Source organism: Aristolochia californica, unplaced genomic scaffold, assembly GCF_029961685.1.
Source record: "Aristolochia californica isolate CCGP_79_NKW_82.1479 unplaced genomic scaffold, dmAriCali1.0.hap1 SCAF_4, whole genome shotgun sequence".
Taxonomy (NCBI): domain Eukaryota; kingdom Viridiplantae; phylum Streptophyta; class Magnoliopsida; order Piperales; family Aristolochiaceae; genus Aristolochia; species Aristolochia californica.
In genome coordinates this window covers 4,648,384-4,665,166 of record NW_027182103.1, presented here as the reverse complement: position 1 = coordinate 4,665,166, position 16,783 = coordinate 4,648,384, and the positions used below count along the sequence as shown (strand labels likewise).

Sequence of the window (16,783 nt, the reverse complement as noted above, 5' to 3'; positions counted from 1 at the left end):
TCCCCATATTCACACAGAACAGGAGAATTCCCAGCGTTCCTTCTACAAATGTCTTTATAACAGATAATTAATCAATGGGTCCTTGGGTATCGGTAAAGCTACCCGAATATAAATTCAGCTATGAAATCTTTAAGTTGCCTGAGAGATGCGAAGTAGCATTACATCATATGGAGCCAGAATCCATGTTTACGACAACAAATTATCAAGAAAACAGCGGGTTAAGCAGACACATGATCAAATCCAAGTAATCATAGTTCTAAAATTTTCCAAAATAGCCAAATAGCAATTCCACAGATAATTCATCCTTTAAGTCCTGAATTTATGCAGGACAAGAGAAACAAGAAACAGGAATGGTTAAGAATTAAGAGCAGAAGAGCTAATGAAAGGTTTTGTCCTATTTTCTTGATAATTTAGCATCCTCTTCTATGGCTAGAAGAGGAAAAAGCAGTTGGAAATAGAAGAGGTCTTATCCTGTCATTTTATCCTTATTTGACTCATTGGTTTTGAGTTTAGTATCATTATGCAGCATCCAACAGAAATGAATTCTCCAAGACAGACAAAACACCTTCTCACTGGATTCTTTCACAATATTCTGTGGCTAAATTTTCCAAACAGATAACTAGGACCAAACCCGTATCCCCTGGATACAACAGATAACCACATAAATCCAAATGAGTGACTCCCCTGTTTCACCACAACGAGTTATTTCACTAGTAATTAGTTGTAAACATCAGAGTTTGTAGCAGTTCATTAAGCACCCACGTTTTCTTAAGCAAGAAATGGCTTTACAAAACCCATATTGGATGTTGGTTCTCAAGACTAGATTCTTCATCAACACAGAAAGCTCCAGGTTTTGCTTAATATTTTACCGGGGTCGTTCCATCCCTATCATACATTTTCTTTATCGCACACTAGCCATTGCGCATTGGTATACATCCAACAAATCAACACATGTAAAACAAATTGCCTGTAAATTGTTACTCCTTCATGCAACCACGATTTTACCAAACCATTCTCTGATGGTGGTATCAAATAGACCCAAACAGAAAATTAGATGCATAACATGACTGGCTAAAACCTACCAGAAAACAAGTAAGAATTGAAATAAGAATCATTTGTTTGCATTGCATACTTTCAATTTCATCTTGGTCAAGATACTGCATTGCATACCTTTGGAGTTACTTTTCACATTTAACTGTAATCTCCTTTTGCAAGAATTAAAAACAACACAAACACCGACATAGATGCCCTCATATGTATGTCTCCTTGTTTGCAGTTTTTATCAGCATTTCCATTCAGTTAATCAGATAGAATAAGAACAATTGGATCCTCCAGGAAATCCATAAATAAATTCCAATAAACGCCAGTGGTTCTCAACTGAATTGCGCACAAATTTCAGGTGGAACAATTTGCAAAACCCATTAAGCGACTGTAATAACAGCTTTTGTAGGAAACTTTCAGAAGAAAAAAAAAATACTTAAATGACTACTAATAATTTCAGAAAGACTGTATCCACTAGAAAGCCAAATGCATGGATGAGCTGATGATTTGCACTTGCAGCCTGAGCACCCATGTCAGATAGCGAACTCTTCTTAACTAGATTTTTGAAGTCTGAAAGCCATCTAAAGAATACTCAAACTTGGGCTGCAATCTTCTTTCTTGAAACAACCATTTCAGGATAGACAGATTGTTTTTCTATCGGGGTACTGTTGTCGAGAGTTTACATCTCTATTGCTCTTATAGTGATTCATCCAAGGGGGGAAGAGTGCTTTTCTGGCTTTGAACAAGGACATAAAAAGGAAAAAATATCTCCAGAAGGATGTGAAAGATTCAGAACAGAGAGCTTAAGTTACCTAAAAGGCTGAAAGAGAGAAAAGAAGCTGAAGAGTTACCTAAAAGGCTGAAAGAGAGAAAAGAAGCTGAAGATGTTGTGGTGAAGTGGAATCAGGTCGGAATGGCGACAAAGAGAGCACTGACGGGAGAAAAGGATTGATTGAGAGAACATACACCGAAGAAAAGGATTGACCGAGAGAGTGGAGTTACCTGTATCAATTGGGGCGACTCTTAGCTCGCTCGTGAGAGATGATCGTCGAATTTCAGTATGAGGCATAGAGCGCGAGCGGCGAATGGCAAAGAGCGTGAGCAGTAGAGATGGGGATTCGATATATTTTCCGGCAGTTTTCGATGAAGCGGTTGGGAAACTGATAAGTCGGGAGCGGAATCTGTCAGAAATTATAAACGTCGTCATTATCTACCGTGAAAACAGTAATATATAATTGGAAACTCCGAAGAACATTCGTGGGTCTCAAGGAATCCATATTGCCGGGGATCACGGCCGTCGTCCTTACTAACCACCAAACGTCTCCGTCTTGTCTAATCTACGCCCGATGCGCAGAGTGCTGCGACGGCTCACCTTAGACCGTCAAAGTTGCCAGTAGCTTGCTGACAAAATGCAGACAAAAATGGCGACCAGTCCCGCAAAAGAATCGCTGGTGGGACCTCCCCTTCGGGGCTCCTCTCTTTGTACCTACTAACTAAATTCCCTGCTCTCAATCTTCTCTGATCCAAAACAAAAATCGAAATTTCTACGCGATTCTCAGCTACACTCGGACAACGAAACAGATGGAAGGGGGAGGTCAGGGTGGCGGCGGAGGTGGCGGGGGGCCGGCCCCCTTTCTGCTCAAGACGTACGACATGGTCGATGACTCATCCACGGATGATATCGTCTCCTGGAGCTCCAACATGAACAGTTTCGTCGTCTGGAATCCCCCAGAGTTTTCTAGGCTTCTCCTCCCCACCTACTTCAAGCACAACAACTTCTCCAGCTTCATACGTCAGCTCAACACCTATGTAGGTTTCTGCGTCTCTTTTGCCATTGCGCTTTGTTGAATTTTCTCGCTTGTTACCAGTTTGACGGCCTCTTTCGTTTGGATCGGGTGACGGGTGGACAGTGGGTAGTCGTCTCTTTGTCTTACTGACAGTTTCTTAATCTTTTATGGGTAGCAAATTGGAGCTTCTGATGGTCGAATTGGGGTCAGACAGCTTGTGTAGGCGAAGGTGATTCTTCGGAATCAATGGAACGAGGGTCCTTTTTATTGCACTATCTAATGCTTTTTTCGGGTTTTCCGACATGTTTTGATACTGAATCAGTTGATTTCGGTCACTGACTTTTTCTATTTTATCTTGTGGTTACTGTTTAAGTTGTTTCTGCAGTCCTTGTTGTTGCTTTCAATTCCTCTATTGTGAGGGCCGGTGGGGTGTGATTTCAGCAATTTTTATTAATATGGCAGATAGATAGGACATTTAGAATTTTGATTGTGTGAAAATCTTGTTTTGGATTTTCAAAGTTGATATTGGGAGTTTGGTCAGGGGTGCAATCTTTCTGAAATTCGGAGAGACATTGAGTTGAATTTTTTAACTTTCGTGATATCCTCTAATTAGCTAAGATTATCCCCTCTCCCAGTTTGTGATTTTCACCGAGTCTTGAGGTTATTGAATGAGCTGAAGGGAACAGACCTAAGTACTGCAATGGAGGCAATTTGAGTTTGGTGAGGATTTATTAGTTTCAGAAATCATTATCTCTCCAGCCAAAAAAAAAAAGAATTGGCTATTACTCTTTTTTTTCACCTCAGATTCACCAAAACAACCCGGTAGACCTTTCATATCCCTGATTTCATTTGCTTCAGAACTTACAATTGATTGGTATTCTATTATTTTATTATGCCTCTGTGAGTTTTGCTTTTCTGTATATTACCTACAGCTATAGGAATAAATGGATCTGAATTCAATTTTCTTCTTGTTCATAGGGTTTTCGGAAGAGTGATCCAGAGAGGTGGGAATTTGCTAATGAAGATTTTGTGAAGGATCAGAAGCATCTGCTGAAGAATATACACCGGAGGAAACCTATACATAGCCACAGTCAGCCTCAAAATTCATTTGGTGAGGCAGAAAGAACAGCTCTAGAAGAAGAAATTGAGAGGCTCTCGCAGGAGAAAGCTGCTCTTCAATCTGAGCTTTGGCGATTCAAACAGCAGCAATCAGGCACAAAGACTCAGCTTGAAGTCTTGGAGAGGCGGGTTTTCGAAATGGAGGAGAGACAAGTTAGGATGATTTCGTTTCTAGCAAAGGCAGTTAAGAACCCAACTTTTGTGGAGCATCTAATTCGAATGTCCGGAGGCTTCTTGGATTTGTCCACAATTAACAAAAAGAGGCGGCTGCCTAAAATTGACTTTTCTCAGGAAGTTGTAGAGAACAGCTTTGTCGATAACCTGAGCAGCACCTCAAAAGCTGATTTTGGACCTATTTTCCACCAGGATTTTTCTAATAAGCTCACCCTTGAACTTTCACCTGCTGTTTCAGATAATAATTTGGTTTCAGCGAGTGTGCAGAGCTCAACTGAGGATAGGGGAAGCTCACAGAAAAAGCCTGTTGAAGGAGAGGCCAAGGAGCCCAATGTTAGAACTGATTGCCTTTCTTTTGGACCTGAGACGTTAGATCTTTCAGATACTGGGGCATCTTTTGTAATAAAAAAGAGCAGTTGCCCCAACAGTTTCCTGGGACAATTCAGAACTTATGAAAGCATGGATGAAGACCATATTTCCTGCCATCTGAATCTAACATTGGCTTCTTCTCCCTTGCAAGTAAATAGAGTTCCCCAGCAAACAGGTGAAGACCATGGTACATCTGTTGAGCCAAGGTCAACTTCTAATGATAAAGAAACAGAAACCACTAGAATGACAAAGAATAGAGATTTTGGTGAGGAGTATGCAACCATGACATCTTCTCAAGGTGCACCAAGTAATAACAATAATAACAATAATAACAATAATCAAGGGTCTGCAGCTACTCTAGGCCGTGTAAATGATGTTTTCTGGGAACAGTTTTTGACAGAAAGGCCCGGGTCATCAGATACAGAAGAGACAAGTTCAAATTATAGGGGCCCTAATTACGATGATCAAGAGGAGAGGAAACCAAGGAACGGAAAGCTCTGGAGAAACAAAACGGATATGGAGCAGCTAACACTCTAATTTCTTGTATCAAGGTGTAAAGGTTAGTGAATCATCCATGGAAACACATGTTTCCATTAGTAATGTCAAAAGGTCATTGTATCCAACATGAATATTTTCACGGTCTTGCATGAATATAGGCATTATGAACTATCATCTACTCTTGTTTTTTTTCTTTTTTTTTTTTTTTTAGTTCATTAGATATTCTTTTTCCCTTTTTCTTTCTCAGAAACTGTCCATAGATGTAAAATGCAAGAGCTTTGCTGACAAAGCTGATTGATAGCGCCATGGATTCATCAATAGATGTGTGGTTTTGTATAAAAAATTTAATTGCACTAGCTGATAAAGAACCTAATTGGAGGGGAAGTTCTTTTGTCTGTGCTGTGAGGGCCACTAAACAATGCTATGCCAAAATGAAGTAAGAAAATGATACAGCTGTACATTATTTATTTGATGTTGTATAAATAATGTTGATACAAATTAGATTTTATTCATTTTGATAAAATTCCTGCTGCATCATTTTGAGTAGGTAAAATATTTTATGTGCACAAACAAAATTAAAGGACCCATATCCAGGTAATTGAACTCTTTTGCATTACTCATCACCCAATCAATGTCTTTTGCTGGTATGGGCAAGTGAGTTGGTCAAGCTCCCTGCTTCCCTTTGTTTCTTGACGACTGACCTCTGTATCCATGATTGTTTTGTTCATACATTTTACAAGCTGGTTTCAGGAGTGTAGAAGACAACAGAGTATTGTTTGCATCTGCCACATGGATGAGATGCTTTGTGGTTGATGAAGATTGCCTTTACTACTAAAAGTTGGGAGGATTGGCGTATTGGCTTCTATTTTATTTATCTTTAATATTGAATCATGAGTATCTTTATTTAGGTGACTTGTGTCCAGTAGTGATCCTCAAATTTCATATGGCCTTGGGCATCCCTAAGCATGTTTGGGAGTTTCTTTAAGAGATCACAATGCATGTTGTTAAGAATGATGTTCACAATGTTAACTGGACTCAGAAGCATATCCGACGCTGTGCTGTGTATAGATGCTAGGGCAAGCAACATGCTGACAAAGAAGGTCATCACAGGCTATAAACTAGCACATGATCAAACAAAAGTATGAACCAAAAGGGCGGTTAAATTGTTAAGAAAAAGATTAGATGGCAAGGGAGAAGAGGAAAAAAAATTATGGGTTGCAAGTAGTGCTGTGGAATCATAAAATGCTGCTCAATGGATGGTAACTGCTACTTACATAGAAAAAAGAAACATATGATGTTGTGCTTCATCTGGGCGTGAAAGGATCTCCTAATTTCTGGTCATTTCAAATATTGTTGAGATAAAAATATTCCATTTTCTCTGATGGCATCAAGAGTCAGTTTTCTGTATTTATGAACTTGTGAACGTACGTTTTCAGTATTTATGAACTTGTGCATGTAAATGTTTTGTGCATGTAAATGTTTGATAAAGATTGATCCTACTTAGCTGTGTGATACATTTCTAGTAAAAATAAAAAAAAAATTGTTTTTTTTTTCACTTTATTTGGGTGTTAATGTGCTGAAGCAATTGCTCTCTTTGGAGATGTCTGCTAAATTGATGCTCCATGGAGAAGATTAGCATAGACAAAAAATTTATCATCCAAGTCTGTTGAAACCCTTGCATTGCTTTCAATGGTTCTCAGATACTACTCTGTAGCATTGCCTTGCAGTTGCTTGAAACACTTCTCTGTGGAATAAAATTTTGGTTCAGTCTGATGGTAAAGTAGGGGTTCTAGTCTACTAATCTCATTTTCTCTTAATATTTTCATCTGTTTCTTTTTATTTTGGTTGAAAAGCTATCTATAAAATTCTAATCTTGAGTTAACTATTTAAATATTTCGTTAATGGTAACTCTAAATTTTTCTCCTGCCCTGTTACTTGATTGCCTGAACTAAGTACTTTGTTATCTGTCAAATATCACTATTTTTTTGCTAGCAAGTTTAATACTATTTTCTCCACAATGACAACCAGTAGTTTAGCAAGTCGCAACCATCATGAATTGCAACACAGAATTGATTTTAGTGTTTGGAGTTCATAGGAAATGATTGCTATCAGATCAGATCAGAAAAAACTTCCCTCTACCGGTAATACTTGTGACGTTGTTGGAGCATGCATGTTTTCCAAGCTACATCATATTATTGTTTTGCTTGGAAAAACACTGAAAGATATTCTATTACCTCAGTATGATTGATGTTTTGTGACCGCAGACTTGTATAATTATGTTTGTTGCTTTAATGGTTCATGTGCTGCTCTGCTTTGATTTATAAGTGCAAATGCATAAGTTATTTTCCTCCTGTTTTCTTGCACGCTCATTCTTACTTGCTACAGGGCCTTGGAGTCAGTTGGATGGTCTTAGGTATGAGTTATAACTCTTCTAATAATCCTTCATGATTATCATATTTAGAACCTTATTCCACTTCCAATTGAAAGGATATAGTTATACTCAGTACAACAGAGAGCATATTGTACTTTCTTTTATCTCTTTTATGATGCATTTCTTCTTAGAAGATGATTTCCTGTTTTTGTCTGTTGTTTACCTTTTGTTTTCCTACTTTCTCTATTTTGTTATCTTTTTCAAATTACCGTTCGTCCTTCAGCGCGACATTTCGTGCCCTTCTTCTGGTTCTACTGTACAACAGGGTTTTGTTCATGAATCCCCGATCCTAAGGAGATTTGAACATAAGTTCTCTAACTAGTAGATTCCAAATGAGACCACTGACCTGTAGTTCAAGTTTCCATTTTGCTATTGGTTTGATTTGAGTGAGTGAAAAAGGAAGAACAGAGTAGGAGAGAGTAAAGACCCATAAGGTGGAGAGGGCTCATTTCTCCATATGTTTTCTATAATACCTTGATATATGTATTCAAATTTTTAAAATTTGAATTGAAAGTAGATGTAATCACTGATGTTTTGAGCTACCAACTTTGAAATCAGTTAGGTGAATCTCTACATTAGAAGGCATAATTACAGAATAAGGTGCAGAAATCAGTATTAAGGAGTAGTCCCACATGGATTAGTGAATACAAAGATTTTGAGTTTATTAATTGGGAAAGAGGTTTCCTAAATTGGCTAGTTATTTTGGGATGAGTCTTGGACCCAACTTTACATGGTATTAAAGCAGGTACTCATATGTGGGCCTACACGTAAACTCTTCACTTGTAGAGCCACAAAAGAGGACCTACACCTAAACTTTACATGGTATCAGAGCAGGTACTCATATGTGGGCCTACACGTAAACTCTTCACTTGTAGAGCCACAAAAGAGGACCTACATATAAACTATCCACTTGTAGAGCCACAAAAGAGGACCTACACCTAAACTATCTACTTGTGGAGCCACAAAAGAGGGCATACACCTAAGATTATCCACTTGTAGAGCCACAAAAGAGGGCCTACACCTAAATTATCCACTTGTAGAGTCATAAAAAAATGGCCTACATGTGAAGGGGAGTGTTAAGGAATAATCCCACATGAATTAGTGAGCACAAAGATCTTGAGTTTATTAATTGGAAAAAAGGTTTATTAAATTGGCTAGTCGATGAGCCTTGGACCCAACTTTACAATTAGTATACTCTTTCCTTTTTTTTTTAACCTACCTATAAAACCCTAAGGGTATGTTTGGAACCCCTAGAAAAAAAGAAGAAGAAAATTTGACTGTTATTATTTTAAAAATAGTTAGTAAAAACGAGATAATGATTGAATTCTCATTTTCACTAACTATTTTTGGGAATAAAAATGATCAAATTCTTTTTTTTTTTCATTTTGATGGTGGGGTTCCAAACTGACCCTAATTCAGCAATCTTTAGACATCCTTGGAACATACTAGTAATGAAGCCAAAACTTAGTTTCTGAACTTATAAATGGTTCATATTCATAAAATTCTTGTGAAGAATATGTCAAATTGTAATATTATAGTATATGCTTTAATATGAAGAATTTTATCTGGTGACTTGAAATTGAAATATACCGAGACTTTTGAGAATCTGACAATAATGAACAATTTTTTTCTAGAATCATTTGATATGTTGTAGTAATTTTTATCAAAAAAGCAATATACATGTATTAAATTTAGTTTAACTTATCCATATTTCCATATGAAATTTTATACTAAATTAATTTGCCATTTATAGATCAACTTTAAAAGAATTTCAACCCTTACCATGGTTGAATGAGACATTTTTATCAAAGAAAGCTCTTAAAATAGTCAATAGTAGATGAGCAATAGAATCCCTAAACCCTTACAACTCCCTCCTAATCTTGATGGAGTCAGAATTCAAAAACTGTAGTTAAAAAAAGAGAGAGAAAGAATCGGTACATTTGTAAAAAACAATAAAATAACACCTATGAATTGGGACATTTATAATTAGACTATAGCTGCAATCTCTTTGACACATATAAAAGACAACTGAATAAAAGAGGACACATCTTATTCTTGAGAGGATATTCCTTTCCTTTGGATGTAGGGTTTTATAAGTGAACCACATTAAATCTTTGTACACATTCTTGATTATTTTTTAAGGATCCAATTACTGGATATTTAACACATGACATCAAAGCGGTTTTGAGGCGTATTAGTGTTGAATTTATGGAAAAGAGAAATATTTTATTGACTTCTTATAATCAGAGTACACGAACCTCTATTTATAATAGAAGAAAGTAGTAGGGCCAACTACAATTAAACCATCTTTGTCTCGATTACACCTAAACTCTAACACTTAAAAATAAGTAATAGCATAATTAAATAATCCAATATAAATAGACTAAAATACCTTTAAATTGAAACTCCTCTATGAGACTTGCTTCCATAATAATTGTGGTTCTGTTAGACTTTTTATTGTGTAAAACTTCTTATGCCACCTCACGTGATCATGGTAGGTAGTGGGTCTATACGTAGTGCTCAGAAGTGTAGTAAAAACTCCTCCATCACCGTGTCCCTCCACAGGACAACGACCCTCAAGTGGTAGGAGTAATAAATGCCAATTAATGGGGGTAACATATATGTAGTAATAAGTTCCTCCATCACGGTATCCCAACACGGGCTCCGACTCTCATAGGTAGAAATGGGTGATAAATGCCTATCATTCACAAGACGACGATGTGATATGTGATAAATGCTTGTCATTCACAAGACAACGATAAAAGACATGATCAGTGGGTAATACCTGTCATTCACAAGACGACGATAAAAGACCCACGAGTATATATATATAAGTTTTAATGAACTTAAAACACCCATATACGTGATGGACTTATACTCCCAACCAAAACAACACACAAAAGTTGGGCCAAAGATGTATGTGAGAGTCAAATAAAGAATGGTAGGAGTAAGGTTGTCAAATAACCAGGATAGGATGTTGAGGCCACCACTTCTTCAATAATAATGTTTCATCCAAAGAGACACAATAACTGCAACTGAAATGGGCATGAACCCATATAACACAAACCAAAATAATAAAAATTATTGTAAAAGGACCTATGAAATAATCCAATGCGAGTATTTGCACTAAATAATATGTTGACCAAATGATATGTTGTGAATACCTCAAAATAATAATCCAGCCTGAGAAATAGAATCGAGTCGAGTTGAGTCAAGTATCACCAGTAAGTACCACAATTATTATTACGAGTCAGGATTCTTGGTCTTCAATTTTCTTTGCTGTAAATATTTCTTCTTGCAAAAGCTTCATCTTTGTGCTCCCCATTTTCTTGAATATTTTTGTCACATTAAAATTACCACAACATATGAAATACTTCTTTCTGGTACTTTTTCTTCTACTTCTCCCCCTCAAGCTGGGAGGTAATGTCAGTGATCCCAGCTTGAACCAAATAACATATATGTAGTAATAACAATAACATGATAATGAGAATCAAAGAAAGATAAGATGATGGGGCCATAATGTTCTTTATTCAAATCTTCATCAGGATAACCAATGTTGACAATAGATAACAACTGAGGAGTCATTTCATAATAATATCTCAATCAAAGAGACACAACACCAGCAACGGATAAGGACAATGCCCAAAGAACATGTACCAAATTTTTAGTAGTATAACAATAGTTAACCGGTAAATAATGAAAGTCCTTAAGAGTAATAAGGACAGATGAAATAATTCGGCTTAAATTCGAATTTTCCAATGCAACAGGATACCAACATGACCTTTGATTCATCCAATGCGAATATATCATTAAATATAGATCAGATTGATATAAACATTTCTTCTTCTGAAAATAGACTTAAATACCTTTCATCCAAGTATAACTTCTCTTCATAAAATATACTTATATTGGGATATATAATCTGATAGATTTCAGTCTATGTAATCTAGCCAAACTAAGTACTCATTCTCCTTTTACTAGCATGATCGTTGACTCTTCCAAGATCAATATTTCCATATAAAAACCTCAGATCGAAAATTAGTTGAATAGGTAAGAAAATAGACTTAAAGATCTTTCTTTAGATATATAATTTTCTATATAAAATCTCGTTCTTGATAGCATAAAATGGCTCGAAAGTTGAAGTGTTTTGCTGCTGCTCGAACCTCTCTTGCAATTTGACCTTTGCTGCTTCAAATATTGATTTCTCTTTGAAAAAAACTTCGATTGCCAAAATTATTTTTTTGTTGGAAAGTAGACTCGAATAAATTTTCTTCAATATATAATATACAATATGAAAAGCTCAGTATAGAAGTGAAAACATAAATCAACTTACGGGTATAGGGACTAAAAAAGATAAATACAAACCTAAACTCTAAAAATAAAAAGTAAAAAAAGATCACATTACCTCTGTGGGTTGACCAAGTTAACTCACAGAACCTGCTCTAATACCATGTTGAATTTATGGAAAAAATAAATACTTCATTGACTTCTTATAATCAAAGTACATGAACCTCTAAGTATAATAGAGGAAAGTAGTAGAGTCCAACTAAAGTTAAACTACATTTGTCCCAATTACACCCAAACTCTAACACTTAAAAGATAAGTCCTAACATAATTAAATAACCCAATATAAATAGAAGACTAACATGACTAAAACACCTTTAAATTGCTCAGTGATACTTGCTTCCATAATAATTGTGGCTTTGTTAGAATTTTTATTGTGTAAGATTTCTTATGCCACCTCACGTGATCATGGTGGGTCCCATATCTTATGGGCTTGGGCCCATCTTCCAACAGTATGGTCTTAGACAGGATTGCTATTTTTGTTAGTTGCAACAAAAGGAACTAAATGCTAATAAGTTGGATAGCTATTTGGGGGATTAATCATTGTTTGAGTCCATAGGATGAAAAATATTAGTGTTTGAAAGGATTTCACACCCTCTTTTCTTCTTGGTAGAAAAGGAGAAACTTTGGGTTTTTTCGGAAATCCTGTTTGAAATATTGGATAAATAAAAGCCACTTGACTTCTTGAGATACTTTCTAAAGTTGTAGAAATTTAAAACTCCTACAAGTTATGGCAAACTTTACACTAGACTTATGCAATCCAAATCGATTCAAGAGTTTTTTGAGTGAAATTTTAATTATGAAATCCCAAGCAGGGGATAAGTCAGTTACTGAGTTTGATTATCATGTGAAGATCACTTGTACTTAGTTACATATTGTTGGAGGGGCAATTTCATCTCAAAACAAGGTGTTCAATATACTTACCAAACCATGGATGAGTATTCTAACTTTATTGGTGGACTCATGACACAATTACAATTGCCCAACTTCACCCATTACTACTACAACAAGAGCAATTCCTCTTTAAGAATAAAGGTACATTTGAAGTTTCATAGACACTTGAAGCTCAACTAATATGGTTGGTATGCATCTGAATTGGACACTTGACAAAGCCTGGATAGTAGATAGAGGTACTATAGAGCATGTCATAAATGATCTAGATATCTTTTCCATTCTATCCCTTATCATGTGAAAACTTTGTAGTCCCATCACATTATTCATGTAAGCCATGTGTGCATCAATACTTTGATTGGTTTGTTGGAACTTAAATTTGTTGTTCTTATTCTTAGTTTTGAAATAACATGTATTTTGTGTCTCAATTTATCCAAACCTATTATGTCGATGTTTATTTACTCCTTCCTTTGTTTCTCGAAGGATTGCTCATCCAAGGAGATCCTTGACCGAAGGCATAAAAGTGGATATCTCTATCTTTTTAAAAAACTGTTGTTAGCTTAAAGAAGGATCTTGTCTATCCGTTGTCATTTTATTTAATCCTAGTTTTGTTGTTGATTTTAACTCATTACCCAAACGGTCATCTACTTTTAGTTCTTATTTATGGCATCGTTGACTAGGCCATTGTACAAATGATACATTTTGTAAGCTATTGGAGAGTAAATTACATAAATCTTTTGTCCTAAGTAGCTTCTCAAGAAGGGGTAAATTGAAAAAAAAAAATTAAGTGTAAAAATATTCAAATAAAAGTGTAAATTCAGGTAAATATGCACACCACAAAGAGGCCAAGAGTTTTTGTTTCAATGTTGCCCTAGTGATAATCACTGCTAGGGAAAAAATTCACTAATAAGCCCTATTAGCTGAAATTATATGAAAAATATTTCAACTCTCTTGTTGAATTGTAGGGTTTGATCCACGGATAACTATGAGAGTTTTTGTTTGAGCAGAAGAAGAATAATAAAGAAGAAGAAAGAAGGAAGAAGCGAAGAGAAAATGAGAAGGAGAGAAACTTTACAGGTTAAGAGAGAGTACGAGTTTGAGCACCTTCCCTTCTCTTTCTTATTTCTATAGGTGGGGCATGGATGCCCTAATACATAAGAATAAAAAAAAACTTAAATAAACCACTAATTATAATTTATGCCACTCACTTTCATAATTACATAGAATACCACTCAAACTACTTCAATACTCCCCCTCAAGATGGGGAGAAAACATCAAATATTCCTAACTTGGAGCAGGTATCTGTGAGTGACTTTGCAACAATAGCCTTTGTGAAGATGTCTGCCAATTGATTCTTTGTGTTGAGTTTATAGAAAAGAGAAAAACTTCATTGACTTGTTGTAATTTGAGTACATGAGCTTCTATTTATAATAGAGGAAACAAGTAGAATCCATTTTTATTTAAACTACTCTTATCCCAGTTACACCCAAAGTTTAACTGTAAAAGATATGTCATATAATAATTGAACAAGTAAACATAAATAGAAAACTAACATAACAAAAATACCTTTAACCAAGACTCTTCTGTGAGACTCCTCTTGTATAACTCTTCTTAGACTCCACTATATTAATTATGGCTCTATAAGACTTCTTGTTGTGAGAGTCATGTGAGACTACTCACTTTTTAAGGGTAGCTCAAACACAAATCACCTCTTGGGTGAAGAACAAAAGACTTGACTTAAGTAGGATGTTGGACACTCCTATAATTTCTAGGCATTGTACTGAAACGATAAAAACACAAGATGATAAATTGAAGAAATACTAGAGGAAAACAACTTTAACTTGAAAGAGGCGACTATGCAAGACTTACTTCCAATGTGGTTTTTTGTTTTGTTTTGAAAACTAGGGGAGACTATAGTGGAAGAACTTAATGAATTTGACCAAGTATAATTTTTTTTGGGGTGACCACAATTTTTCGGAAGATACACAACCAAGTAACAAAAGCACAAAACTAGAAAGCAACATCAAAACAAGATATTGCATACTTTGAATGAGTACATTATGGAGTGATTAAGTTTGACCAAAAATCTATTATTTAGAAGAGAAATTTAGATAAAAAAACTCAGATTTTAGCAGAAAATGAAACTAAATTCACATCAATGCTTGGAGAGATAATAGGAGAGTAGATAGGGAAAAAAAGGAGAGATTTTTAGCTGAACTGACCTTTGGTACTTCAGGTATCAATATCTCCCAAAATATAGCTCAGAATCACAAACGATTTATTTCCAAAAAAACTAGACTCAATGAAATTTAATTTGATACCAAATTTGACATAAAAAGAATTCATTCTTGAATATTTTATGACCTCCTAATTTTCTTCATTCTATAGTTTGACCCTTGCCAACTCCAATGTGAATATCTCCTTAAATATATAACAGATTGACATGAAATTTTCTCCTTCTGAAACTAGACTTTGGTAAGTTTTATCCAAGTATAACTTCTTTTCATAAAATATTATTCTTTTGAGAGAAAGAATCTGATAGATTTCTGAATCTTTAATCTCGTAGAACTGAGTACACTTTTCTTCTTTGACCAGAATAACCATTGAATCTTCCAAGATTGATATCTCCCTTTAAAAAACGGAGATTGAGAATTGGTTGGATAGTTAAGAACATAGAGTTAAATATATTTCTTTTGATATATAATTCTCCATATAAAGTCTCGTCGCCTCAAAATTTGAAGTTTTTTGCTACTAATCGAACCTCTCTTGAAGTTTGACCTTTGCTGCTTCAAACGTCGATTTCTCTTTGTAGAAAACTCCGATTGCCAAAACGATTTTGTGTTGGAAAGTAGACTTGGAGGAATTTCCATCAATATATGATTTGAAATATAAAAATCTCATTATGAAGGTGAGAATTCCAGGAAAATAATGGGTATTGGGACATGATAGTAAGAAAAAAGATAAAATACGAACTTAAACTACTTGAGATGACAGATCAAAATAGGATCACATTATCTCTGTAGGTTGATCGAGTCAACTTACTGAACCTGCTTAGATGCCATTTTGAATATCTAGAAAAGAGAAAAACTTCGTTGACTTGTTGTAATTTGAATACATGAACCTCTATTTATAATAGAGGAAATAAGTAGAGTCCAATTACAATTAAACTACCCTTATCCGAGTTACGCCCAAAGTTAAACATTAAAAGATAAGCCCTAGAGCAATCAAGCAAATGAATATAAATAGAAGACTAACATAACTGAAACACCTTTAACTAAGACTCTTTTGTGAGACCTCCTCCTATAAGACTTCTTAAACTCCGCAATATTAATTTTGGCTCTATAAGACTTCTTGTTGTGAGAGTCATGTGAGACTCTTCCATACTTTCTCTTCAACACATTGAAGGGATATATTGTATAAATATTATTCCAACTAGAGGTTTTTTTTCTCTTATGAAATGAGAATTTATCTAAATGTGTTTGGTTCTCTCATGAAAGATTGGATTGGTCGCAATATGGATAACTCCCTGATTGTCACAATGAAGTTGTATAGGCTAGGGTATCTTGAACCCAATCTCAGTCGTGAATGATTTTAACCATCACAATCCACTTCCTGCAAGTGTCATCGCTCAATATTTTGCTTCTACACTCGATCTAGCCACTACATTTTGTTTTTGCTTCTCTAGGTGACTAGATTATCCTCAATAGTTGTGTAGTCACCAAAGGTAGATTTTCTATCATCAGGGGACCTAGCCTAATTAGCATCAGCAAAGCCTTCAATTTCTATATGACCATGACATTTATATAGCAGCCCTTACCTTGGATTTTTCTTGAGATATTAAAGGATTCATTCAAACACTTCCCAATGTGATTGTTGTTGTTGATGCATATACTGGCTGATAACACTGATCGAATAGAAAATATTTGGTCTTGTGACTGTGAGATAAATTAGTTTTCCAACTTACCGTTAAAATTGACCAACATCAACATCACTACTAATTCATGCACACAACTTGACATTAGGTTCCATAGGTGTGTTCGAAGGCTTGCATCCAAGCATCTCGGTCTCCTTCAACAAATCAAGTACGTACTTCCTCTGTGATAGGACTATACCATGTCTGTGATAGGAA

The 16,783-nt window shown here is 35.5% G+C and overlaps 1 protein-coding gene across 3 annotated transcripts; it reads left to right on the top strand.

Annotated features, from left to right (window-relative positions):
• The first annotated feature begins 2,348 nt into the window (after positions 1-2,348).
• LOC137962555 (heat stress transcription factor A-5-like) lies at positions 2,349-7,513 on the top strand. Of its 3 annotated transcripts, none has more exons than XM_068809489.1 (3): positions 2,349-2,850; positions 3,807-5,049; positions 7,374-7,513. In XM_068809489.1, the coding sequence occupies exons 1-2, from the start codon at positions 2,623-2,625 to the stop codon at positions 5,025-5,027; spliced, it is 1,449 nt and encodes a 482-aa protein (XP_068665590.1). In that variant the 5' UTR covers positions 2,349-2,622; the 3' UTR covers positions 5,028-5,049; positions 7,374-7,513. The 3 variants fall into 3 exon arrangements, with proteins under 3 accessions (XP_068665590.1, XP_068665592.1, XP_068665589.1); XM_068809491.1 differs by lacking the exon at positions 7,374-7,513 and adding an exon at positions 5,739-5,751; XM_068809488.1 differs by lacking the exon at positions 7,374-7,513 and having other exon boundaries at positions 3,807-5,286.
• Positions 7,514-16,783: the final 9,270 nt, after the last annotated feature.